Here is a 27,943-nt window from a genome sequence, read left to right on the forward strand (position 1 = left end):
ATCATTCACTGCTATTATATGATACTTGGATTAGCTAGGATATTTTTAATCATATCTCTAAACTCATTAACTTATAATTATATTAGTCTGAAAGAAGAATGTAATATAAATCTAGGATGGCTTGAGGGTGAGTAAATCATGGGTTATTTTCATTTTTGGGTGAATTATCCCTTTAAATTCATGTTTACAATTTATACTTTCAACTAAATTAATTTCAATCATAAGCTTCAGGACAAAATGTTAAGAGACGTTTGTATAGTTGATAGGTTTACTTTTGCATTTATGTTGCATTTATGTTAGATATTCTATATTATTTTCATTAAACTTTCACATAAAGAAAAAGAAAAAGAAAAAAAAAATATATATATATATATATATATATATATATATATATATATATATATGATGGGTGGAATAAAAAAGATGAGAAACTGATGGCAGTCATTAAAATGTAATTACAAAGAAATATCTGAAACCAGAGCCACATACAATTGATGATTGGATTGACAAATTACACAGTATATATGTGATGGAATGGCTTTCCTTTATCTTTAAAAGCTTTCCTTTTTATGAAACCAATTCGTCTGGACTTTTCTTGAAACATTAATGGTTTGTAGGGTAATGTTTTAAGAATAGCTCCCCTTGTTCTGGCACGTAGTTGCTGTCAAAATGGAAAATACATATAGCTTTGAGTATTTAATTTACATGACCACTGGCAGACATGATGGGTTGTAATGCAGTTTTCGTTGTGACGTGTATGTTTTTGTATTATTTTAAAGAAGCATTTATGCCTTGATAGATGTATTTTTTTCTCTGAAATAAAAAATAAATAAATGCAAGTTAAAAAAAAACGGTCTAGTTTATGTCTGTGTATTACGGCAGGAAAAATATATACAATGCTTCTTTTTATACAAATATTTTATTAAATCTGCCCCAAACATGGCCACGTTTTCTATTAGGAGATGAACATAAAAAAAAAGTAAAGATTAAAATAAAGGAAAAAAGTATTCATGTCTTTGGGACCATTTAATGCATAAAAGACTGTAACAAAAATATAAAGGACAAAAGGCAAAAGATTTCTTGAGTGCTGTAGTGTAAATGTGTCTTGTGGCAACACTTTGAAAGTCTGAAGGGCAGCCAGTCATTGGGACTCAGATACAGTGAACGAGCGCCACAGAGACAGCTGAACCCACAGCTAGCCCAAGAGTGAGGAAGAAGGACATGACGACACCCGCAGGTTCAGCCAGCTCCCGTGGCACGACTTTTGGCCCGTAGATCATGGGCAGTGTGCCCAGATACCCGTTAGAAATCCCCAGCAGACAGATGAAGACCACGGGGAAGAGGTCATGTGCAAAGAATACATTGTGCAGGTGATACCGTGGCTGATAGTTGCAGAACATGAACAGAGGAACTAAGACGGTTCTGGAGACGACCAGCAACGGCAGCAAGCGGCTGGTCGGGCCCGGCACTTGCAACCAGGCGGTGATCTGGCGGCCACAGAAGTCTGCAACATTGTACAGTAAAAAACTAGTCAGAGGGACAAAGTATGTGGTAGACAAAGGGTTTCCAGAGTCTTTATTCATTGACTGGATTCCCGAGGAGACTGCGGGGAAAACCATGATGGAGATGAAAAAAACGTAGAAGACGCAGGCGCCCAGCAGCCAGGTCTTCTCCAGGATGGGTTTGAGAGGCGGCACGGATGCAGCTGACGAGTCTGAGCTGCTGTCGTGGCTGTTAGACTCACTAAAGGGTGCCGCAGCCAGTTCCATGTAGTATCTGAAAGAGAGATTGACACCTGATATTATGGTAAAGGAAAAGGGGGGGGGGGGGGGCAATTAAAAATGAAATTCATACAGATGACTGACGTTTTCCAGTTGTGTTGTGCTGCTGTAAGTCACAAATGTTTATACGGTGTAAATGTCTAGGAACTGGTGTCATTGCTTATTATTGAGCTGATAAAAAAAAATAAAAATAAAAAATATGATCGTTTTTTCATATTTTCTATTACATATCTCTATTGTCACCAGGCCCAGCCCAGGCTCTGTTGGTGCCCTAGGCAGGATTTTAGATTTTTTTTTTAAAAAGAAGACAGTAAATAAATGCTAGTATAGGCTATAACTGAAATAATAATGAAAAATAATGACTGTTTAAATGTATTTGAAAGGAAATACACTAACACTGTGGGCTGTTTTTGCTTGTTTTAAACTGCAATAGTACCCTATACACAAACATGCCTGCATTGAAGAGGCATTAACTTCTGTTTATTCCAAACACAGTTTAAGTAGCGAATGCTAATGGCAAAACACAGTGAGATAACTACTTTTTGCATTTTTTGTCGCCTTTGGCTTGGCTTGTTTAGCTGGGGACACTGAAATTTCAACTAAATATCCAAAAAAAAATTATTACTAAACTAAATTAACTATATTACTGATCTGCCCACATTGTAGCTATGATGAATAGAAATGAGCTGATAACATCACTGTTTTCTCCAGAACGACTGTAGAGCTGAATCAAATTATGTTGCATTATTATCCTGTTAACACTGAAGCTGCTTTAAAACAATCGGCATTGTAAAAAGCGCTATATAAATAAAGTTGACTTGAATTGACATCGTATTTTTGTCTGGTTTCCAGTCCAAATACGTAAAAAAAAAAAAACTTAAATCGAGATAATTTACTAGATAAGTAAAATGACAAAAAATTTCTTGTCTTCTGGAAAATAAAATAAACTTTTTAGTTTTTGCTTAAAACAAGGTAAATTCTCTGCCAATGGGGTAAGGAAATAACAGAAACTTGTTTCTGTTTGGGATATTTAAGCCTGCTTATTTTTAAACAAAGTTTAAAGTTTGGTGCAACAGAATTATAAGATAAACCTTGATTTAATCTAGATTTAAAGTTAATCCTTGGTGCAACCCACCCTATGTTTTCATATAGTTACAAATCAATGTTCCTTACCTATGTCTAGTTTTCTTCATTACGGTATATTGTATATAAAATATATATTTCTTCAGTTTGTTGTTTTTCTTTGAATACAATATTTTATGTTCTTTATGTTTCCCTCTTTCTTGTCATCATCATCATCATCATCATTATAGTGGTAAATCTTGGTATAACCATGTGATAGTCATGCAGAGGTAAAAGGTCTTGGACCATCTGATGCATCCAGTACGTGACATACATGGGGCATGTGAGATCTATGGGCTACATGGCATCCTGACTTAAACAGAGGGTCCTGTATGGAAATGTGCTGAGGGGGGAGGATGCTGCCAACAGTATAAACAGCAACTTCTGTTATGACTTCAGTGGACGCTTGGTGTGGCCTTGTGGTTGTATCAACCATACCTCTTTCTTGCAAGAAACTTTTATATTAAATAAACCTTTATAATTATAATTGGCTAATGTTTGTCCCTTATTCAGTGACGCGACGGAGTTAATTATTTTGCCATTACAATCATCATCACCATCATCATGTGGATTATCTTCTTGTTTTGGTTTATAAAATGAAGACTGCTGAATTAATATCTTCACCTCTTCTCATCCTCGCTGAAATCTATATAAATAATAAAAACGTTTTGTCGTTTGAGAAGACAGTTTATGAAGCTTTTTTGTGTTGTGACAAGAAAACCATAAAACAGTCAATTATGTTAAGCAGAACACCCCAGTGGTACACCTTCATGGTTGTGCATGAAGAATACTGATATAATATCCGATAAAGATACATGACCTTTTATGTCATGTTGTCAAGTATCTCCAAAGAAAATTCAAGCTTCAAAAATAATAAAGCTATTTAAGAATATGTTTAAAACTCTATATGCAAAAATATTTTCTCTGTGAGAAGAAAAATAGATTACTACTTTGTGGTTATTCCCTTTTGTGAGTGAAAACAGACAAAGGGAAAGGGTAAACGAACAAAACAAAAGCAGATGTTCACATCCTTCTGGGGAGCCACTGCAATGACAAAGCGTACAGCGGCTTTGCATAACAGTGGTATCAAGTTAAGGCCTGAACAGACAGGGCCTGTAAACCCTGTCAAGGCTCGTTTTTCAAAGGTGTGGAAAATAGTTTTATAGTTTATTTCTTTTAGCAGAAACTGTCAGCACACCAAACCTCCAAGAATATAAGAACTCTCCAACACCCATTTTGAGCATTTTGCCAGTGATGCGTGTGCTGATGTTTTGTTATTGCTTTATATTTTCCAAATTATCCCAATAATATGTCTATTCTTGCCTCTCCGTTACTGTTTGAGGTCGGTAAGATTTGTTAAATGCTTTTGAAGTCAGAATGTTTTTAATGTTTTTCAGAAGTCTCTTCTGCTCACCCAGACTAATATAACCGGTCTTCTATTTGAATATATATATTAGTATATAATTTTCAGCATCATTCCTCCAGTCTTTATGGTCACATGATCTTTCAGAAATCATTCTATTATGTTGATTTTACTGCTAAAGACTGTTCTTATTATTACCATAGTCAAAAACAGCTTATTTGTTTATTTTTGTGGAAACCATCATCCATTTTTCAGGATTATTTGATGAATATATTTCATAGTTTAACATTTATATGAAATTTAAATATTTTGTATTGAATTATGTCCGTAGTACTTTATTTTACAGTCCTGTTCCCCATGTACTATATTAAGTACTGTACTACTAATTATAGTAATTGCAATAACTGGGTAATAACTGGTTCTAACCATGAACCTAACCTGAACCCATGTAGTTATTACCTTATATTACCAGTACTTTCTTAGGCAAGTACATGAAGGTTTCTTTCTTTCTTTCTTTCTTTCTTTCTTTCTTTCTTTCTTTCTTTCTTTCTTTCTTTCTTTCTTTCTTTCTTTCCTTTCTTTCTTTCTTTCTTTCTTTCTTTCTTTCTTTCTTTTTTCTTTCTTTCTTTCTTTCTTTCTTTCTTTCTTTCTTTCTTTCTTTCAAAAAAAGTCTTTCTGACCCCTAACTTTTCAACAGTACACTGTAAAAAAAATTGGTTGGTTTTTGTTGGTTTAACTTTAAAAAGTAAGTAACCTGGTTGCCTTAAAATTGTGAGTTTATTGAAATTAAAACTTTGAGTTGATATAATTGTCACAGAACGCTCAACTGCGCCTCCTCCTGGTTTCACCAGATCCCTCTCTCCTGCGTATTAGGACTGCATGCTCTCATTTTACTCATTATCCCTGTATCATTTTCACCTGTGTACCCTTAGCTCACCTTTATATGGACTCCTATGTTCTTTGTTCAGTTGTGAAGTCTTGATTTACCTACACGCTGTCTCTAGCTTATTTCTTGTGTTTACTCTTGTATTTTTGACTTGGACTTTGATATCGTTTTTGAACCTAAGCCGCCTGCCTCTGACCTTTGCCTGTTTGACCTACGTTTCTTGGATTGCCCTTGTTTGCTGTGTTAATAAATTACTGCAAATGGATCCGAACGCCTCAAGCCTAGTTCAGACTGCACGATTTTCAAACTTGTCGGGTCACAGCTCTATTCACACTGCATGACTATCTGGGGTATCATTCAGTCACTGCTGTGTTCACACTGCACGATGGTTTGACAACAGAGGAGTTCACACTGCATGACTGAACAAGAGGAAGAATCGCCGACAACTCTCTCGCTCTCCGGTGTGCAAACTACGTTTCCCAAACACACGTGCGATGTGACAAGTAAACAACGCGAGATCACATGTGTTCTCGCGCGAGACTTGGAATTGTTATTAAAAATGATAAACTGCACAAAGTTTGCTTCAAATTGTATGTGCGCTGATTTGTGGAGAAAAAGAAAAAAGATTATGGCGGAAGAAATTGTTGGAGAGACAGAGGGAGCCAGGATTTTGTTCTGCAAAGACAGTTTGAGGTAAATAAATAATTATTTAATGTGCTGCTGCTGTGGCTGGATGTGCAAATGTTTGGCCTTTGTTTCTGTTTGATAGAATTGTAAATATATCTATTAAAATACTGAAATTCTGCTTTATAACTCCTCCCTAAACGTCCTGCTGCCCTGTATCTCACTCTCTCATTGGCTGTCGTTGTAATTTTCAGTCAGAACGCTATTCACACAGCAGGAGTTTGAATCGCCAACAGGTCCAGATATTAAGCATGCCAAATATCTCACAGGCGTCGGCGACTCGTCGGCGATTCTCTCTGATCGCGTCTTTGATAATTCACACTGCGTGATTGTCACTCGCGTGCACGAGCACCGATTTGCCTGTGATCTCGGGCATTTGTCGGCGATTTCGCAAAACCTGTCGGCGACTCAAAATCGGGGCAAAAATCAGGCAGTGTGAACTAGGCTTTAGTCTCTTCATCACAGAAGACTTCACAACTGAACAAAGAACATGGGAGTCCATATAAAGGTGAGCTAAGGGTACACAGGTGAAAATGATACAGGGATAATGAGTAAAATGAGAGCATGCAGTCCTAATACGCAGGAGAGAGGGATCTGGTGAAACCAGGAGGAGGCGCAGTTGAGCGTTCTGTGACAATAATGAAGGACATTTGTTTAATAAATAGAAACTCAAAATATTATTGTATCTGAACCACATAAAAAATTTGATAAATCATGAAAATAGCACTATTTGGCATGTTTCACTTCATCATCAGAAATAAAACACACAATTACCCAATATGCTTACAACATCTTTTAATAATATTTTAATAAAGGTTGTCGAATCTAAAAAAATGTTCATTGTATTAACTCAAAATTTTAATTTTAGTGAACTCAAAATTAAGGCAACCAGGTAACTTTTTTTCTAAATATTTTTTTACAGTGTAGTGTCTTAAATCTAACCTTTTTAAAAACCCAAAAAAGAAAACAATGCTGTGTCATTTCATCAGCTCAACCAGAGGTCCCCTGCTATTTTAATTATGTATTTTTTGATAATTATGTATTTTTTCTGGTGAAAGAAATATATAATAAAGAAGGAAGCCAAAATATTAAATATCATGGATACATATATATTTATTAAGTAATCCACTATTTTTTCGAGGGGGGTAAAATGACTTTAAAAAGATGCCAGCATCTTTAACTTATTTTTACACAGAGATCAGTAGGTCTGTTAGTAAAATCTGTTGTCTCTGTTGCATTACGGCATGCCAACGGTGTGCGTTCTTTTGACCCAAGTTGGAAAAACAATAGTTAATGGTGTATTCTATGCAATTGTGTTGATAGAAAAAACTAGATACATTTCTAGTTTCAACATTGTTTAGATATTCCTCTTTAAAAGAAAAAAAAAGTGTCAGCTGCCTGTTATCAAAAACAGCAGTTTGCTGTTTTTGATAACAGGTTAAAAACAAATGTTTAGATTAAAAACAAATGTTTTTTAATCCAAGCATTCTATCATCCACATTTGGCCATTGAAAATGTGTACAATTGACCGATTCACTCCTGGAGCCGCATTAACATCTCCAAATCTCTGGGATTGAACTATATAGGGGCTTTAAAATGAAGATACCAGAAGAAAAAACAAACAAAATATAAAAAAATATGATTTTTAATACTTCTTGAGAAACAGGCATGCAAACTTGTTGGCATATAATGCAACAAAGATTGATAAAGTCAACAGGTTTAACTAATAGACCAACCAATCTCTGTGTAAAAATAATGATGCCATCTTTCTTGAACCCCCATGTTATTTGGCTCCAAATCTCAGGTGAAAATTGTCATTTTGACCCCCCTCAATAAAATAGAGGATTACTTAGTAAATATACATTCGTGACATTTAATATTCTGGCTTTAAAAAAATTATTATAATAATGGGCAATATTATGTTTGTCTATATATATTTAAAAAAAAGAGCCACAGAGCCAGGGAATTTTCCAAAATTTGGTTGATTTGACATGGAGAAGTGATTCTCTTGCATCATTTAAATTATTTCTTATGATTTAAGCAATTATTAATAATGATACTGTCTTATACAGTATAAAGTGTGTGATATAATCACACCATGTAAATGCGGTACTCTAGTGCCACTTAACGGTAACTCAGAGTACTGCATTTACACCAAGAGTTTTAATCCAAGCATTCTATCATCATTTTTTTACTCTTATATTTTTCTAAAATCTTCATAGCTTTCTTCTTTGAAACAAAAGATATATTTATCATAATCTCTGAGATGCTTTTCCATACAACAAAAGTGAATAACTGAATCTGAATGAGATTTGAGTTCTTCGTTCTTCAAAAAGTTCCATCATATGGTTACATAATAATACACGGGTCATATGAACTTGAATTATACTTTCATGATTCTTTTATTACATTTTAGGTCTTGACAGAGTTTGTCTCCTTTTAGTGACATTGTATAGAAGAGAGATTCTGCTAAACTTCTCTTTCTGTGTCTGACTGACCAACAGATTTGATAATCAGCAGACATGAGCTTGAGTCTGGTATATGTAGTTCTTGTGTGTGTGTGTGTGTGTGTGTGTGTGTGTGTGTGTGTGTGTGTGTGTGTGTGTGTGTGTGTGTGTGTGTGTGTGTGTGTGTGTGTGTGTGTGTGTGTGTATGTGTGCCCATCATATTCATGTTCATATTACCAAATGAGGACCAAATGTCCCCATAAGGAGAGTAAATCCCGAGATCACCTACATTGTGGGGACCAGCCAACGGCCCCTTTTCAAAAGGCTTATAAATCATAAAGTATATTTTTTTATGAAAGTAAAAATGCAGAATGTTTCCTGTGATGTGTAGGTTTAGGGGCAGGGGCAGTTTAGGGGGTTAGAAAATACGGTTTGTACGGTATAAAAACCATTACGCCTATGGAGAGTCCCTACAAAGATAGTGAACCAGACGTGTGTGTGTGTGTGTGTGTGTGTGTGTGTGTGTGTGTGTGTGTGTGTGTGTGTGTGTGTGTGTGTGTGTGTGTGTGTAATTATAGTATATTGGCACATCAGCAACTGCTGATCTCTACATCACAACTGTGTCACGAAACTGTGGTTTTACCCCAGACCGCTGATGAAACTCATGGATTCACTACCAGCAGCACAGTTCCCGTTTCTGCTCCCTTTCAATACTGTCTCTCAACAAAGAACACTGTGAATATCATGTGGTGAGGCTTTACGGGAGATACTCATGAGAAAAATTAAAGAAAACGTTCCGCACAAATGTTCCTTTACTATTTGTGGGGTCAAATGTAGTGAAATGTCCATAAAGTTTAAAGGGTTAGTTCACCCAAAAATTAAAATTCTGGCATTAATTACTTCTATTACTCTAATGTCGTCGACACCTGTTAGACCTCCGTTCATCATTGGAACACAAATTAAGATATTTTTGGTGATTCATGATTTGGATCGCGTGTCAAACTGCTGAAATCACGACATTGGCGGTCCGAATCATAAATCGATACGCTGATTCATAACCGTTCAAAAATTTGTTTTGAAATCGGCCCGGCCGTCACTATACACGTCGTTATTTAGTTGTTGTTGTTTTTTCTAGTTGCTTCATAAAATGATTGTAGAGCCACTGTAGTGAGATGGACTTTGTAACGACGTCTTAAGTGCCTTTTATGGGTCTTGAGAGGGGAAATTACATTAATGTAAATGAAGGCCTTTCTGAGCCATCGGATTTCAACAAAAAATATCTTCATTTGTGTTCCAAAGATGAACGGAGGTCATACAGGTGTCGAACGACATAAAATAAGTAATTAATGACAGAATTTTGATTTTTGAGTGAACTAACCCTTTAAAGGCTGTGGCGTATATAGTGCAACGATAGAAATGTGTCGGCTGGTCTGTTTATACCTGAAATAAGTTTGTGGTACATGTTAAGGAGACTCACCTTGAGTAAGGCAGTATGGGCAGCAGCAGGTACATGATGATACAGATAACAGTGAAGACGTCAGCTGTGATGAAGTACACCAGCGCACTGTCGGTCACATCACTTGAGGCAGCCAGATCTACTATTGACGCCAATGCACTCAAAGTGCCGCCCATGGCCTGACCTGAAGTCAAGAGATGCAAGCATAAGCCTGGTTTGTTCTCACCACGTCCACAAGTCTGCTTTGTTGCGTTATTTAAAAAAAATGGCGCCATTGCAGTGCTGGCAGATGTGCACGTGACTTTGCTAGACCACATTTCACACATCAGTCTGCATCGCATTTGTTTGTAATTTGAGCAAATAGTGCACGTTGTGGAAAGAACGTGTAATATGGGAAGATTTTAGTTAAAGATTACGAGGGAACATGATTTAATATGGATCTTTTTCTTACAAAAAGCCATTGATTCACTTCAGAAGGCCTTTATTAACTTTTATTATAGATGGATGCTCTTTTTTGTGCTTCAAATTTTGGGCTGCCATTCACCGCCATTATAATGCTTGGATTGGCCAGGACACTTTTTAATATAACTCTGATTGTATTCGTCTGAAATAAGAATGTCAAATACAACTAAGATGGCTTATGGGTGAGTAAATTATGGGATGATTTTTATTTCTGGGTAAACTATCCCTTTAAGTAGACGGTGGGGGAGTCTACGTATTTGTGTGCATCTTAACACTAGAAAAGTTTTAAAGCTTCACTGTGTAACTTTTTTAGTTTATTCTTAGCTAAAATCACTTAGTTATTTCAAACATGTATGAGCTCATTATTGTATATTTACTTCTTTCAAGTAATAAAGAATTCTCGTAAGTTTATAATATGCCATTGAAAATACATACGGGTGAGGGGTTCGAATGCCAGTCGCCATGTTGCTCCTCCATCTTGAAAGTACATTAGCCAAAGAGGGACATACCCGTAAATTCAAGCTTCGCCTTTCGCGTTTTAACACTCTATGGCACCGTGTCGAATGTGAAGAGGGGGATTGCCATGTTAATCTAGGACTAAATCAGCCACCGTAGGAGTTAAAACGAAATTAGAATTGAGAGGAACAGAAACTAATATTCACTGGATGGTCATATACCTTTACACCGCTAGATGGAGGAAAATATCACACAGTGTAGCTTTCAATACCACAAATGCAGGCAAAGCCATCCACAAATGTACAGGAAGCGATCCACAAAAGACAGCCAGGCAAAGTTGTGTTTGTGATATAAAAACATTTGTGGATACTTTTTTTATTTTTCAAATCTTATTTAATTTATTTGTGATTTTTTTTGTAAAAAAATCGAATTATTTGTGAATCTCTTTACATTTATCTATGAATTTACTTTTATTATATATTCTATGAAAATATGCAGCAATTGTAACCCCATACATTTTTGACAAAACCCCAAAAACTAGATTGAAGTTTGACGATATGTTCTGATGTTGTTCCGCCAAACTACTACTTTCAGTTTCTATAAAGGATTTTTTTCTTTACCCTATCATTTCAGAAAACAGTCAAATGGCAAGTGCACCGACTTTAAGGCTGTGTGTCCACTAAAGCATTTTTATCTAGCTAAAAAAAAACACCTAGCTGTGGGTGCTCGAGAGCGCTTCGGCAGCGCAGCGGTTTTTCAGTTGATATGCCATGAAATGTGTTACTAGTATTTCATTTTGCAGATTTTTTAAAAATAAAAATGTTAGCACAATGTAAAGTGCTAGCTCTGGCTCTTGTTTTAAATTATACGTAGTTGAACTTCTTATTGTCATCTCTTGTCGTTGTACAAGCAGGATGTGACAGCTGGTTGGTGTGCTATTTGTCCCACCCCTGGTCTGCTGTGATTGCTGGGCGATGTGTTTTATCCAAAGTTGAACTTTTTTTGCTTCAGCTTCCAGAAAAAAAGCCATGTGTGCAACACTGACTGTTTAAAGGGTTAGTTCACTCAAAAATGTAAATTCTGTTATCATTTACTCACCCTTTCCAAACCCGCACATCTTTCATTCATCTTCAGCACACAAATGAAGATCTCACCAATTTCTATCCCTCTATTGACGGCTATGCAACTGACATTTCAAAAAGTTAAATCTGTTCATCATATAAAATAATCAGGTCTCTTCAGAAAATTTGGACCAAACCGCTTGATTCATTTGGATTCTTTTTACGATCTTTTTATTAACTTTTTGAAGTGTCAAAGTGGTAGTTGCGTAGCTGTCAATGAAGGGACAGAAACTTCTCAGATTTCATAAAAAAATATCTTCATTAAATGATGTAAATGATGACAGAATTTGAATTTTTGGGTGAACCAACCCTTCAAATACATGGCGCACCCATTGAAAACAATTGGAAACATATGTGAACCTTAGGAAAAAACATTTTGGTGGACACAATCTAAATGATAGAGCAAAAGTACAATGTTGTACTGGTGGCATAAGGGAAATTGTGAACTCAGGAGGATGAACAGTCAGGAAGTTCAGCGGTACCTGATATGATAGCTTGAGATATCCTCATGGGAAAATGGCCACTGATACCGAACACACTGCCAGAGAAGATGTTGGATGCCCCACTGACCAGCGCCACACTGGCCAGTGTACCCCCAAAAAACTGCATCCTACAACCAGACATGTCCACTTTCACCAGCACTGTGGTCACCACAAACACAACCAAGATCACCAGGAGAGACAACAGTATCCGGACCCGAGAGGAGAACCTGAAAGAAACACACATTCACAGAGAGAACTAGGTTGTGGGTACCTTAAAAACCCTTTAAGGTACTGTCTATGTACCTTAAAGGGTTAGTTCACCCAAAAATGAAAATTCTGTCATTAATTACTTACCAGCGTATGATTCGGATCTCGTGACAAATCGGCAAACTGCTTAAATAAAAATGACACTGCCGTTCCGAATCATGAATCGATACACTCATTGCCTGATTCATAACGGTTCGAAAGTTTGTTTTGAAATCAACCCATCACTATACAAGTCATTATTTATTTTTCTTGCGCACAAAAACTATTCTCGTCGCTTCAAAAATTTATTTTAGAGCAGGGTAAGAGTAAGTAATCAATGACAGAATTGTAATTTTAGGGTGAACTAACCCTTTAAACCTTAATGTTATGTATAATGTAATGTTAATCTACATACTTTAAAACTTCAATCTTCAATTTTCAAACTACTTTTCTGGGGGGGTTTTCAGAAAGCAGAAAGCAAGGTTAATTTACCGTCACATATACACATATATTCTTTTGTTTAATGGTTTAATAAGTAATCTTTAACTTAAAATAAGGATTACATTGTTTGTTTGATGCTAATTAATTCACTGCAGTTCCATGTGTAAGATGACGGTAAAATAAATAATACATATATTTGTATTAACATTTAAACATTACCTTGTTATAATAGTGCTTTAGAATTTGTATATAAAATTGTATATTATATAACTGTAACTATGCAACACATTTACTAATGTAACTATATTAATTATATAACACACATCTGAATACCTCTTGAACAAACTAACCCTGGAAGATAACCTGCAGGTTATGTTCAGAGAGTGAGTTGCTATGGTTACCCTGAAAGTTACCTCTATTTTTGACACTGAAAGTTGAGGTTATCTGATCATTAACTCTTAAACATACCCAGACATGGCACATAACCTGCTTTCTGGAACACCCCCAGGCCAAGCCATCTCAAACCAACATCGAGTTAACGCGTGACAAAAAAAAGGATTGACAAAAAACATAGAAATTACCAGTTAACTTTGTTTTGTGCTCATAATGAGAGTTTTGATTATTAGATTATGTTTTAGTAGTTTATTACTTTGAGCAAAATATAAAATGGTTCATACTTTTATTAAGAGGTAAACCCTGCACTGATATCTAAATGTATGAAATAATTAATAAATAAATAAATAAATAAATAAAAAGTCTGATCTAACCTTTTTGTATTCATATCCAGATGGGATTATTATGTACATTTTTGGGTAAATATTGGGACAAATTCTTAGACATCACTGTATTGGCTCTCAGGGACCAAGATTCACGTCTATTGACTATTTTGAGTGTAAGTACTAAGTACTATGGCTATGCCAATGGAGATATAACTGTTACAAAAAAGTATAGTGCGGACCTGAGCTGGGAAAGAAATATAGAGACTGGGCCGCTTTGAACTTTAATTGAATACGCCTAATCTAGTTGATGTTTTTTGTCGCCCAGGTAACAAAAAAAAAATCAAACTGCCATCAGCTACCCTGCTGTCTAGACACTGATGTTAAAGGTTATTTGACCCCCCAAAAAAAATGTAAATTCTGTCATTACTCACCCTCAAGTCATTGCAAACCCGTAAGACCTTCGTTCATCTTCGGAACACAAATTAAGATATTTTTGATGAAATCCGAGAGCTCTCCGCCCCATCCATAGACAGCTATTTAATTACACTTTCAAGGTCCAGAAAAGTAGATAAAACATTGTTAACAAAAATGACGACTTTATTCAACAATTTCATCTCATCGGTGTCAGTCTCCTACACAGTTTACATTGACCAGCTCTTGCGTCAGCATCACACGCACACGTGGTGGTGCTCACGTGAACAGCATCGGCCAATGGTAAGCCGGCGTTCTGGCGTATCTCTGACGTAACTCAGAAGTGCTGCACTGTATTTACTACGTCAACAGTGTAAGAGACTGTGACAGAATTGAAGAAATTGTTGAATAAAGTCGTTACCTTTTGAGTGCAAAAAAACAAACACAAATATTCTTGTCACTTCCTAAAATTAAGGTTGAACTACTGGAGTCACATGGACTATTTTAACAATGTTTTAACTACCTTTCTGGAACTTGAAAGTAGTAATTAAATAGCTGTCTATGAAGGAGTCAGAAACCGTTGGATTTCATCAAAAATATCTTAATTTGTGTTCTGAAGATGAACAAAGGCTTTAGGGGATTGGAACAACATGAGGGGGAGTAATTCATGGCAGAATTTAGTTTTTAACTTCAACTTTTTTGTCTTTAATATTGGTTATTAATGCTAGTTAACCCTCCCCAATACTGGTGCACCAATTAGGCAATTTTCAAGATCGGTGCACTTGCCGATTCTCTTTTTGTCTAACAGCTATTTTTTGCAGTGTAGGTTTGTTGATATGCTTCTTAAGCCCCTTCAGTAGCTGGCAGAAAACCAAGGAATGTTCTCAAGCCAAGTTAGCCCTTATTTACAGGTCTACATCAATGCTACAACATTATCGTTTTTTCGATCATCCAGTTTGTATGAACCTATCACTAATCCCAATTCAGTCAGTCTTCCTACAAAACAGCAGTGTGCACATCAGACAGTACATTTGTCCCATACTTGCTAGCCACAAAGATCTCAACTTCTCTTAGCTTTTTTTAAATTAGAGCCCAAAGTTAACAAAACTAAAACACTCAAAAAAAAAGGAATCCTGGAGATGTACATGTAATGTTGGAAAAGAGATACAGTGAATCTTTATTCTCTGAAAGTACAGGAATTGGCAACAGTTACAAAGACACCACAGTATACTTAAACAGGACGCGGTGTGTGTTAACTGATTCAATTTAGGCTAAGCCAGATGCTTTGTTTGTGCTGCACACGAAGTTGCAAACCTTTGCGCCTGTTAGAAAAGATTTATAAACAAATGACACTTTTCAACTACTGAAGAATATGAAATGCAAATCTCAAAGTCCCTCCTTGATTTAAAGACATTTGAAATCTTAAATCACACACTCTGGGTGGATAATACACAAAGTGTGCAGAAGTGTTTGTTTTACCTGTTGACTAGGAGGTAGCTGAGGATGAGACATAGCACTGATGGAACTGTGGAAGCGATGGAGATGTAACTCTCAAAGTAATCCTGGACACCAAAAAACAAGCACATTGCTCAATCAATACATGTAACATGGAGGTGTATGCAAGGGACAATGGCATTTTCCTTAAATTGTTTGATGGCTATTATTAACCAATAAATAAATAGGCATGAAATATTGGATGGAGTTATTATTATTATTGTGCAATAATAATGAGAGCAGAAGAAGATAAAAGAGGAAACAAGGACAGCTACATGTGTCAGCTAAAGCAATGGTTCATTGGGTCAACAGTCAATTACACAGTTAGCTTAAGGTCATTATATTGTGGTGGCCCACCAATAGGCTACGGATTGCCTGCTATTTGACATTATTTGACATGAGATCATTATCTGATAACTTCAATTATATGTTATGTGTCAGATTTGTAAATAGATAATCCACATTTTCTGTTTCCAAATATCTTCTGTACAATCAGGGTCCTATTCAGCAATTTTATCAGTTTCATTCACAATCATTATTTGTATTATATAATTTATTAAATTTGGTCACCAAGGTCTGTAGATGTCTACTAAAAAAAACAAAAAACAAACTCATTACAAATTACAGATAGAAACATACAGTGAGTAAAAATCAATGGTAAAAATCAAAGCCAGGTCACCTAAATATGAAAATGATGTCATAATTGACAAAATATACACTATATTGCCAAACGTATTGGGACACTCCTCCAAATCATTGAATTCAGGTGTTCAGATCACTTCCATGGCCATGTGTATAAAATCAAGCACCTACACATGCAGACACTTCTACAAACATTTGTGTGAGAATGGGTCGCTCTCAGCAGCTCAGTGAATTCAAGCGTGGTACCGTGATAGGTTGCCACCTGTGCAAAAGGGTCATTCTTGAAATGTTTTCTACTAAATCTACTATCTACTAAATATTCCACAGTCAACTGTTAGTGGTATTATAACAAAGTGAAATCAATTGGAAACAACAGCAACTCAACCAAAAAGTGGTCATGCACATGCTGAGCACATGCTGAGGCGCACAGTGCACAGAAGTCGCCAACTTTCTACAATAGCTACAGACCTCCAAACTTTGTGTAACCTTCACTAGCTCAATAACAGTGTGTAGATAGCTTAATGTAATGGGTTTCTATGATCGAGCAGCTGCATCCAAGCCGTACAATCACCAAGTGCAATGCAAAGCGTGAGATGCAGTGGTCTAAAGCACACCGCCACTGTACTCTAGTGCAGTGGAGACATGTTCTCTGGACGGGCGAATTTCGCTTCTCTGCCGGGCTATCCGATGGGCAAGTCGGGGTTTGGCGGTTGCCAGGAGAACGGTACTTGCTTGACTGTATTGTGTAAATACTAAACACGTGTAAAGTTTGGTGGAGGGCGGGTTATGGTGTGGGGTTGTTTTTCAGGGATTGGGCTTGGCACCTTAGTTCCAGTGAAAGGAACTCTTAATGCTTCAGCATACCAAGACATTTTGGACAATTTCATGCTCCCAACTTTGTGGGAACAGTTTGGGGATGGCCTCTTCCTGTTCCAACATGACTGCACACCAGCGCACAAAGAAAGGTCCATTAACACATGGTTGAGTGAGTTTGGTATGGAGCAACTTGACTGGCCTGCACAGAGTCCTGACCTCAACCTGATAAAACACCTTTGGGATGAATTAGAACGGAGACTGCGAGCGAGGTCTTCTTGTTCAACATCCGTGCCTGACCACAAACACACTCATAAACCTTGTGGAAAGCCTTCCCAGAAGAGTTGAAGCTGTTCTAGCTGCAAAGGGTGTGTCAACTCCTTATTAAACCCTACGGATTAAGAATGGGATGTCATTAAAGTTCATGTGGATGTAAAGGCAGGCGTCCAAAAACTTTTGGCAATATAGTGTATATTGAAAAACATTGGTAACTAAACAGCTGTCGTTTTAATTGTCACTGACTTCCATTGAACAAAAAACACTGAGACTATCCTCAAAATATGTTCCCTTATAAGTGTGTATGGAATGACATAAGTGTAAATTATGACAGAATAGTTTTTTGTTTGTTTGTTTTTTGTGTTTTCTTTTTTTTTGGGGGGGGGGGGGGGGGGGGGGGTCTAACTATCCATTTAAGGTCTACTTTGCACAGTTTAGGGGTGAATCTCAAGAATAAGTCATTTGTAAAGAAAATGCCATTCATTATCATAAATGTTACAAATGGTTCCAAATAAGGACATGCTTTCATAATATTCATACTTTCAGGCCATTAATTAAAAAAATGATTGCCAATGTGTGAACAGTTTGTAACAAAACTTTTTTTTTTAAATGAGACTTTTCCCAACTTCCTAGGTTGTCTATGAAAGTCTGTAGACTGATTTTTATGTTAAGCGTGGGAGTGTGTTTGAAAAATTAAAAAGACGTTTTCCCCTAACAAAGAAACAAATGCTTTTCTACTTAATTTTTGTTTTTGTTTTAATTCTACTTTATTGTCGATGTGTCATATAAAGAAAAGGGATTCATTCAAAGTACAGTCTCACATAGTAGGGACACTAAAATTATGATCCAAGTTATTCAACTAAATATACAAACTAAATTTATGAATTTAATTCTATAAACTATCCAAATCAATTTTTGTTGCAATAGTGTCCTCGTTACTGCAGCCTTCTCAACGCTGTCATTTTTGTTGTTACCGTAATTTTGTTATTGAGAGGAAAGCACACAGCACATATTTACATATTAATCTGAACATCTCTTTTAGTAGTGTGGACCCCATTGGGGTGTTTTTTAACAGTATATTGCTGCAAATCTATTTCCAGCTTCTTTCTACTTCTGAGCAAAGAACAAAAATTAACTTCACTGTGAATATATTGTGGCCTTGAATCAAGCTCAGTCTTTTGTACGTTATGTGTGCATGATTAATAAGTTGCTGGCTGCAGTTAATTTATCAGCCACTGGTGTCACTTATAACAAGGGTTTCTTAATATTAAGCTTTATTATTCTATATAAAGCTCCTTTAAAGCTGAGTAATACATTTGCCAGTCATTCTTAGTGATGCATCTTCACCTCCTTGAGAAATATGCCACATGCTCACAAAGACAAAGCTCATGTGCTCTTGATGACTGGCACACACAAACACAAGTGAAAGTCTCATTAAAATGACACGCTTTCATTTTCAACATTTCCTGCACTGTCAGATAAAAAAATGAGTGTGAGCAGAAGTGAGAGTGAAAAACAGAAAAACAAATCATCAAATCATACTTATGAACGCGCAACTTATGCATCTAGAAAGAAATCGCTTTTGAAAAAAATGCCAGATTTCTATTTATGGCAACTTAACAAAGAATGCTTAACAAAACTTAAACATTTATGATCCAAATACTAGAACTCATTCGTCAAACATGATAGTTTATCTTTCTGTTTAAATCATGTGATCTGCCTTTGACACCCGGCACCTAAGAGAGATATACACACATAAAAGCTAAGACAGTATGCCAGGACGCACCTCAGCCTGCTAATGCAATATATTTAGAAAGAAACATGAAAATGCAGGCGGTGGGCATAATCAGATCAACTGGAGCCTAGAGGGAATGAGCACAGTACACAAAATGCCTTTTGCTTTGATAAACATGCAGTGGAACGAGGGGGGGGGGGGGGGGGGGGGGGAGCCACAAGGTCTCGAGAAGTGTTTTTTTTTAAGTTTAACTTATTTTAGATGCGCAAGACGCTGCAAAAAACGAGAGCACAGCTGTCAAACACGTCCATCTAGTACGTGCTTACATAGAAAAACAATTCAGTGGAATCGAAAAAACAGACCCAGCACTAACACCATCTAAAGGGGACATATTCTACCATTATTACTTTCTTTTACCTTCAGTAACCATAGAAAACAAAAAGGTCCTGTGATTCTGCATATGAAAAGAACGTCAGTTCTGTCAAATATCACAAGACCTTGAGAATGCTGTGGTAAGCAGAAAGCGCACAAACATGTTGTAATTCTGTTAAATAACTCTTCAGTGTAGCAGCAAGTAGGTGACAAACACTTCCAATGTCATCTGACACACTTTAGCGACATCTGGTACATGGGTTTGCAATGTACTGCATAAGTGGTATAACATACAGCTACACGTTATTGGCAAAAAAATTACTTTGCAGTATTTTGTTTTTCTGCAATATATATTTCGATATGAAAAGGTACGCCAAATGACTTGAATAGTTCTATATAATTAAATATTCTAGAATGATTGAGGCGATTTTTTTAGGGGAATGAATTTGCATAGAAAACATTACAAGCATTAAATAAATATGAGTTGTAAATGCCAAACTCTGGTCAGGCCAATCACATCGTGTATCGAGTCGGTGGGCGGGGCTTAAAGTGACAGCAGAGTTGCGCTTGCATGCTACTAGTAAACACAGAAGCTGGTGAACGGCGGGCTGATGTGTCACTAGACATTAAGAAATCATGTTAATTTCAAATACTTCTATCACTGACAACAGTAGTCCGGCCAGGATAATGTCATTTAAAAGTTGTTGTTGCAGCCCTCAACTGATGTTGATGTTGACATGTGTTTTGGCCTGAATGTTTGGCCTGAAGCTCTGCCCTCCACCTATCGACCAATCACAGAGTCAGTAGTGTTTCTGCATCCGGGGTTGCCAGATCTGCTCTAGTTACCACAGCTGCAGCTACAAATGCTCCTGCTGATCCTGCAGTCTATCTGGCAACCTCGAATCAGGGGGAGGGGGATACACCTGCAGTACCAGTTTTGGCCACAATCTTACATACACTTCCTACAATTTTAAGTTGTAAAAAATAACAAATATACACGCACTTAAATGTTGTCCTCATATTTGTCATGGTGATTTTTTGGCAACCACAGCTGCCCAATATAATTTAAAAGAATATTTTTACAGTGTGCTAATAGATAAAATTATGTGAATAAAAGATTTATGATTTTTTTAACACACTTACGCTGAGGTCATTGTGAGGTTCCTCCTGACCAGCAGGGCTGGAGTTGTTGCTGAGCTTGTACAGCCAGTACTGTTTGGCTGTGATGAAGACATTCCAGGGCAGCAGAGAGCCGATGCCCATCAGGAAGAAGATGATGTACACTAGATTGTAGGAGTCCTCTGGGCAGTGACGGGCCGCCAGGGGTCCCGCTGGCTGCTGTCGGGACAGTAACGGGGACGTGTCATCCCCTGCCTCCTCACCCTCTGAACGCTCTTCGTCAGACATAAAGGAGATGGCACTGGGAATGTAGGAGGAGTTTGTGCTGGCCTGAAGAGACTGCTTACCATCCATTCTCAAAGAGAGGGGATGGAGGGAGGGAAATCCAAATGAGTCTATATATGAGGGTGACCAGGGTAAACTAATGCTGGAGGTGAAAAAAAAGAGAAGGGCAAAGTATTAAAATTGGATTTTTACATTTTCAGAGTAAAAAAAGAAATGTATTGGTGCCTGTCCTTGCAAAGCTTGCTGTCAAAGCAAAACTGTCAGGAATATAACTATATGGAAAAAAGAGCAACAGTATGTAAAGTCTTTTTGTTGGTTTCAAGTCCAAATATCTAAAAAAAAAAAAAATTAAGATGTATTTACTAGACAAGTAAAATAACATAAGGGGCCCTATTTTAACAACGCAACCTTTAAATAAAAAATAAATACATTTTTAAACAACTGCGCTATTGACTTTAGACCAGGTTTTTGTTGGTCAATGGCACAGTCTATTTCATTTCCTCAAAACAGCAACACGCCAACAATACGCCTGAACACACCTCATTTTCAGACTAGCACGCCCATGGGCAAACAGATGGGCTTGCGCGAGTGCACGCTATTTACACAACATGGCGCTGAACGTGAAAATGATAACTACGATGGCTGAAACTAGCAAAAAAACACTTGCCTGGCGCCGCATTGCACTGGGAGAATGATAGGGCCCAAGATGTTACAGTATGTCTTATTTTTGCTTAAAACAAGCTAAATTATCTGTCGGTGGGGTAAGAAAAATAATCTTGTTTGTGTATAAAGCAAGATTATTTTCCTTAGCCCACTGGCAGATCATTTTGCTTGTTTTATGGGAGGTAAATTTTGCATCTGAAAGGGAAACTCCTACAAATACCAGAGGTGGGGGACTCGAATGACAAGACTTGACTTGAGTCAGACTCGAGTCACACTTTTTAGGACTTGAGACTTGCTTGACAATTATTAATAAAAGACTCGACTTGACTTTGACTTGATATTCATGACTTGAGACTTGACTCGGACATGAGTTAAATGACTCGAAATAATTAGATCATGTAAATCAGTTTTTGAACGCACCGCAACCTAACCTAGTGACGCAGCAGGCGAGCAGAGCGCTAACGGAGACAGTCGTGAATGAACATGGCGGGCGCTGCCTACGCAAAGTTTTCATGGTTCAGTTACTAACTGATCACGCACTCAGTGATCTCGTGCTCAGTGTTGCCAGAATGGGCGGGTTCCGGGTCGCGCTGTATCCATAATTTTCAGCAATGAGTTCAAAATAGCACAAAAAACCCTCTTCACTACGAAACCGTCAAGCACTGTTAGTTGAAATGTGGTATCCGAATTGTGTTGCACAATGATGGATACCTGCATATTTCTCTTGTTGAATAATCAACCAGTTTTGCTGAAGGATGCCTAATGTGAGTGTTTCAACTTTTGACAACGTAGTGTTGTGTGTGTGTGTGTGTGTGTGTGTGTGTGTGTGTGTGTTTGTGTGTGTGTTTGTATGATAAAGGAATATCGCAGAAGTGTTACTATAGTATCTCAGTTCACAGATTTTTTGTTTCTATATTGTTTCTATATATGAATGTTGACACAATGTAAAGTATTTGCTCTGGCTCTTATTTTCAATCATTTTTGCTCAGTTTTTTAGCTTCTTGTTGTAAGTTGTTGACATTGTACAAGCAAAATGTAACGGTTAGTCAGTGTTGTGTATGTGATTAGACGGCTGAGTTAAAGTCACTCTTCCATTTCTGTGTGTGCTCTGCATTGGAGAGGATTTTTGACAAATTATGTAACAAAAAATAATTTCTAAACTCTCCCATTGACTGAAATTATATAAATAAAAATGCTGAAATCCAGCCAACACTGCACACATGTAAAACATTTTAGTTAAACATGATTTAAATGAGTAATGTTACCTACATTTTGTCTATTTTTGAACACATTCATTAATTATAATATTAATCATCAGCTGGTCACGCTGTATAGGACTAGGAGGAGAAAGAAAATTCAAATAAAACAATATATATAATATATTTATCTCACCCAATATATTGGCCTAATTTCAGTTACATTTCCATTTTAGGTTATGTAGTTTTAATGTATTTATTTTTAATTTTTAGATTTTTATTGTATAAACAACTCTGTTTGTGGCTTGTTTGTCAAAGCTGTATGTGGACACCTTTTTGGGTAGAAATGCATATTGCATTTTTGTTGCAGTTTGCAAATAAAACTCTCATAGTCCATAACTACTGTAGTTGTAGCTCATTTTAATACATAAATTAAGTTAAATCATCGAACATTTGTATGACTTGCTTGACCCAAGATATGACATGACTTGACTTGACTGTCACAACAAATGACTTGGACTTGCTTGTGACTTGCACATGTGTGACTTACTCCCACCACTGACAAATACAGATGCAATAAGGTCAGCCGCAAAAATAACCCTGTCCACGCCTTTTCAGTGCAAATGTTTTGGTTTGAGTTGGTGCAAGCTGTCAGTAAATCTGGCCAAACTATCTTTATTTATCTAGTAAATGTATCTTGATTTAAGAACTTTTAGACATTTGGACTGGAAACAAGATAAAAATACTAAATATAACAAGAAAAAAAGTAAGAAAAGCATTTTTAAACAGAAAACAGATGCAATAGTAATAGAATATAAAGTGCTAATGGGTCAAGTGTTAAGTGTTATATAATTTATTTATTTTAATGTAATTATTGTAATTTTGGGATGAAATGTGACTGGATTGTTGAGAACTACACATGGATTGTTTCTGAATGGTTGCCAGGGTGTTCTGGGCAGTGGTTAGGTGGTTTTCATTTGCACATGAAACAAAGCTGCAACCATGGGAAGCAACTAAAGCTTTTTTGCCTGAGGCTTTTCAGAATGACTAAAACAACATTTGAGATGGCGTGCAATTACAATTACTTTGTCCGGTTATTTTTTGAGCATTAAAGAATTTAATTGGTAAATGTGTTTTTATTGTAGTTTATGAGCATGTCTTCATAAAAAATATCCACTTGAACTGAGTGCATGATTTTTGTTGTTGTTTTGTATGCACACCTTGATGTTTCCATTCAGTGGTTTTTATGCAATATTACACAATTTGCATAAAAATACATGAGTGAAACCATTGCTGGTACTTGAGAAAGGCTGTTCAGATTTCTAGACATGGCTCAGTTTGTCCCTCTTGGGATCTTTATGCTGTTTTATCATTACCCATCTGAAAATTGTAAGTCTAAAAAAAAACTTGCGATTTAAAACTAGTAATAGCATGCCTCACCTCCACAAGTCACCTGATCATTCATGTCATTGTTTGCTTTAACAATAAAGAAGAACAAAAAAATTGGCAACCATTTCAATCAGAAACAGAACCCAGGAAAAACAAAGGAAAGTGTGTATTCAAACTTACCAGACCGTCAGCCCCTCTGCTGCTGTAAGATTACTGTCAGTCTGCTTTTAAAACCAGTCTGCCATTCTGGAGATGCTGGTCGCTCAGATCACAATGAAGAAAGAAGCAAACACTCCGTCAGGACTCACAGCGCTGCAGACACACGAGAAGCACCTCCACCACATTACTGAAAGTACACAGAATCTCACACCGGTAGAAAACAGCATGTGAGCCAATTACACAGAACAATCTGTCTCTATTCCAACCCTGTCTGATGCCTCACTCAAGGAATGCTGGAGTAATGCCTTATGTACATCGCTCACACTAATTACAACAGGCTCACATGCTCCTCCTGTACTCCACTCAATCACATGACACCAGACTGACATTTACCTACGAGACTACAAACATATACACACACAGTAATTCAAATACAGCTGATAATATAATATCCTTATCAATGAATAGTGCACATTTACATTTAAAAAAAAATATTTTTAACTTTCAATATTTAAATATTTAAAACACTTATGTACACAATATTTTTTTAATATAAAAATATCCACCCTCCCAGCTAACAGGGACTGCAAAGGGTCTCTCAAAGTTATCAGCTAACATTCTTCCAGTAATTTTAATATAATGTTAGTTTTTTTTTTACATCGTTCATGGGTTGTTGTTGTTGTTTTTTTACGGTTTAATTGAATGTTCCTTTAATGTTTTTGCTCTTAAAGCCAGTTGCGCATGCATAATGGTGGATTCGCTATTTAAATGGCCGAATTTGTGAGCGGAAAGACTGAAAGCTAGCCTGACAAGCCAGACCCACATCAAGATGTTTGGTCTGGATACTCACCATAGACAGGGCTCAATCTGAGGGGCGGGATAAACGGTTGTCTTTCAAACTCCCTCTGCACGCGATAGGATAGCGCTACAACCAATCAGAGCAACGAAGGTGAAACAGAGCTCGTTGATAGATTAAACATTCGCCGTATCCGGTCGGCTAAACTCAGAACACATCTTCCCTTTTTAAGAATGACTTCAGTGCCGCTCTTTGTTCTTTTCTCAGAGAAAAGCTTAACTCCAAGTCTTCCAGAGTCACGGTCAAAGCTAATTCGAAAGACCGTCGCCGTTCGCCAGTGTCTGTGTTTACTAGAAGCACGCAAACGCAACTCAGCCGTCGTCATTATGGTCCCGCCCACTGACTCTATACACGATGTGATTGGCCCGGCAAGAGTTTGGTGTTTACAGCTCAGAAGGGTATTGAGAGTTGCTGATAGGGCACAGCTCTGCTCAAAAGGTTATTTCTCCTACATATCAGATTTTGTTTATCAGTTCTTTTGTCTTTGGGTCGTTATAGTTCTGAATTAGATGAGGATGAAGTAGCCTAGTAAAGATGAATGCATTAATAGTGAGAGAAGCATTGCATTTAAATGAATTCTACCAGCGTCTCTTTACTAATAGTACATAGGCAAACAGATGGGCGCGAGTGCATTAAGCCATTTAAACAACATGGTGCTGAACGTGAAAATAAAAACTGCGTTGGGCTGAAACTAGCAAAAAACACTTGCAGCGTCGCATAACATCAAATAACATTTTCATAACTTAAAGGGTGAATAAAGATTCAAACGGCCATTAATCAGCGTATTGATTCATGATTTGGATCACGTGTCAAACTGGCAAACTGCTGAAATCATGTGACACCGGCGATCCGAATCATGAATCAATACGCTGATTAATGACCGTTTGAATCTTTATTTGAGGTTTGAAAACAAACGCGGAAGAGAAGACAATGCTGAATAAAGTCATAGTTTTTGTTATTTTTGGACCAAAATGTATTTTCGATGCTTCACGAGATTCTAATTAACTAACTGATGTCACATATGGACTACTTTGATGATGTTTTTATTCCCTTTCTGGACATGGACAGTAAAGTGTGCCTACACTTGCATACGCTCTCAGACTAAATATAAAATATCTTAAACTCTGTTCTGAAGATGAACGGAGGTCTTACGGGTGTGGAACGACATTAGGGTGAGTCATTAATGACAAATTTCCTTTTTGGGTGAACTAACCCTTTAACATTTTTATAACTTGAAGCTGCAGTCCATAACTTTTTGCGCTCTAGCGATTAATAAACAGAAGTGCATGCGGAAAAACATTGCAGACGGAGTAACTTCTCTCTGTTTGTGTTTATGGCGAGTCACGCAGAGACTGTGCTCCTCCGCGTGGTTCCTACCAGACCACTCTGAAATAGTCCCAATATAAACACTTATTATAAGTGTACCATAATGATCCAGGGTAAGACAAAAACATGGTTTGAAAAGTGGATTCATGTTGTACAGTCTCACTATATAATTTTTTGTAAATCTTGAACACAAAAAGTTACAGACAGAAGCTTTAATGGGAATAGTAGCAGAACATTTTTGGAAAATATTTTTGTTAGCTGGGCTGCTCTGTTAAAAAAAAGACATAATGGTCATTCACTAACAGGAGCTGTGGTAAATATGATCACTACAGAGTCGTTGGACAGATAAGACGTAATTTCAAAAGGGTACAGTGGCGGTAACATGGTACAATGATGGTGTATGATATAGTAATATCATGGTACTTGACAATACAGACACCAGAAAAGAAAATGTGATTGCTTGGAAGCTGCTCTTTCGTTGAGTGCTATTTTCATTGAGTTCATTGGTTTTCCCTAAAATGTCTTAAAAGAAAAAGACACAAACAAGACAATACGAGGCATACAGCAAGAGTATAAAAATATAATGTGAAGAAAAGCTCTGATAATCTGGTCTTTGTAGAAATTTTGGTAATTCCCTTAGCAAGCGTAGGGTAAGATTTGTGAAAGTGTACATAAGATTGCAAGCGTAAATTAAATTTGCATGTGGAAGATAAGTTTTGCAAAGGTGTAAATTGCATTTCAAGTGTAAGAAAAAAATATTTGCAGCATTTTACTGTTATTCATACGTGTAATTCGTGTATTTTGAAACTGCAGCTTCATGTTAACACAAAATAAATATGATCTGTATTCTTCTGACTTCCATTTTTCTGCGCCTTTTGACACCTTTTATTTCGCCAAAAGAAATAATAAACAGAGGGCTCAAATGTACGTTTCTAGGCAGAAACATTTCTGGTTATCGTGATAGCCTGTTGTGTCGGTAACTTAGTCAGCTGGGTTTCAAGACACAGCCCATGTCATCCGAGACACTGAAAGGAAGTGTTCAATAGGACAATAAAGACGTGTTCAGCATTTTTAAAATGTGTGACAAAATGACATTTCAAACAGAAAACCAGTATAAACAGGAAATTGGATACAGAGTCCGACGAATGATATATACAGTAAGTGTACAGTAAGTTAATACAGCTGTTATGGGGGACGAAACAGATGTTTCGGAGGCTGTAAGTTTTACACTTACAACTTCATAATGTTGACCGTGTTATGTCTCGTGTTTATCGCAATCAGGTGACTCTACGATATTCCTTCACATATGATGAATCAATTCAAACCTGCTGAACTCAATGGAGCTGTGAACTTGTGAATATTTACGCAGATACTCACCAACAAAAGCTTGATTTTAGATGAATCCATATTTCGTACATGTTCTCCACATATAGATAATGATGACACTCTAAGTAAGTAGACGTGGTGATAGTTATGCGGAGAAAACACAACACAACCCGCAGTGCAGCGCACAGTACACTTGTTGAACATGAATAACACGA

The 27,943-nt window shown here is 36.9% G+C and overlaps 1 protein-coding gene across 2 annotated transcripts; it reads right to left on the reverse strand.

The window, feature by feature from the left end:
* Positions 1 to 417: 417 nt before the first annotated feature.
* Positions 418 to 27,938, reverse strand: slc29a3 (solute carrier family 29 member 3). Of its 2 annotated transcripts, XM_067421751.1 has the most exons (7): positions 27,780 to 27,938; positions 24,242 to 24,373; positions 20,553 to 20,955; positions 15,557 to 15,639; positions 12,261 to 12,487; positions 9,761 to 9,923; positions 418 to 1,776 (listed from the first exon to the last, which is right to left on the reverse strand). In XM_067421751.1, exons 3-7 carry the CDS (start codon positions 20,880 to 20,882, stop codon positions 1,152 to 1,154), a joined length of 1,428 nt encoding a protein of 475 aa, XP_067277852.1. In that variant the 5' UTR covers positions 20,883 to 20,955; positions 24,242 to 24,373; positions 27,780 to 27,938; the 3' UTR covers positions 418 to 1,151. The 2 variants fall into 2 exon arrangements, with proteins under 2 accessions (XP_067277852.1, XP_067277853.1); XM_067421752.1 differs by lacking the exons at positions 24,242 to 24,373; positions 27,780 to 27,938 and adding an exon at positions 24,113 to 24,130.
* Positions 27,939 to 27,943: the final 5 nt, after the last annotated feature.

Source organism: Pseudorasbora parva, chromosome 17 (assembly GCF_024679245.1).
Source record: "Pseudorasbora parva isolate DD20220531a chromosome 17, ASM2467924v1, whole genome shotgun sequence".
Taxonomy (NCBI): domain Eukaryota; kingdom Metazoa; phylum Chordata; class Actinopteri; order Cypriniformes; family Gobionidae; genus Pseudorasbora; species Pseudorasbora parva.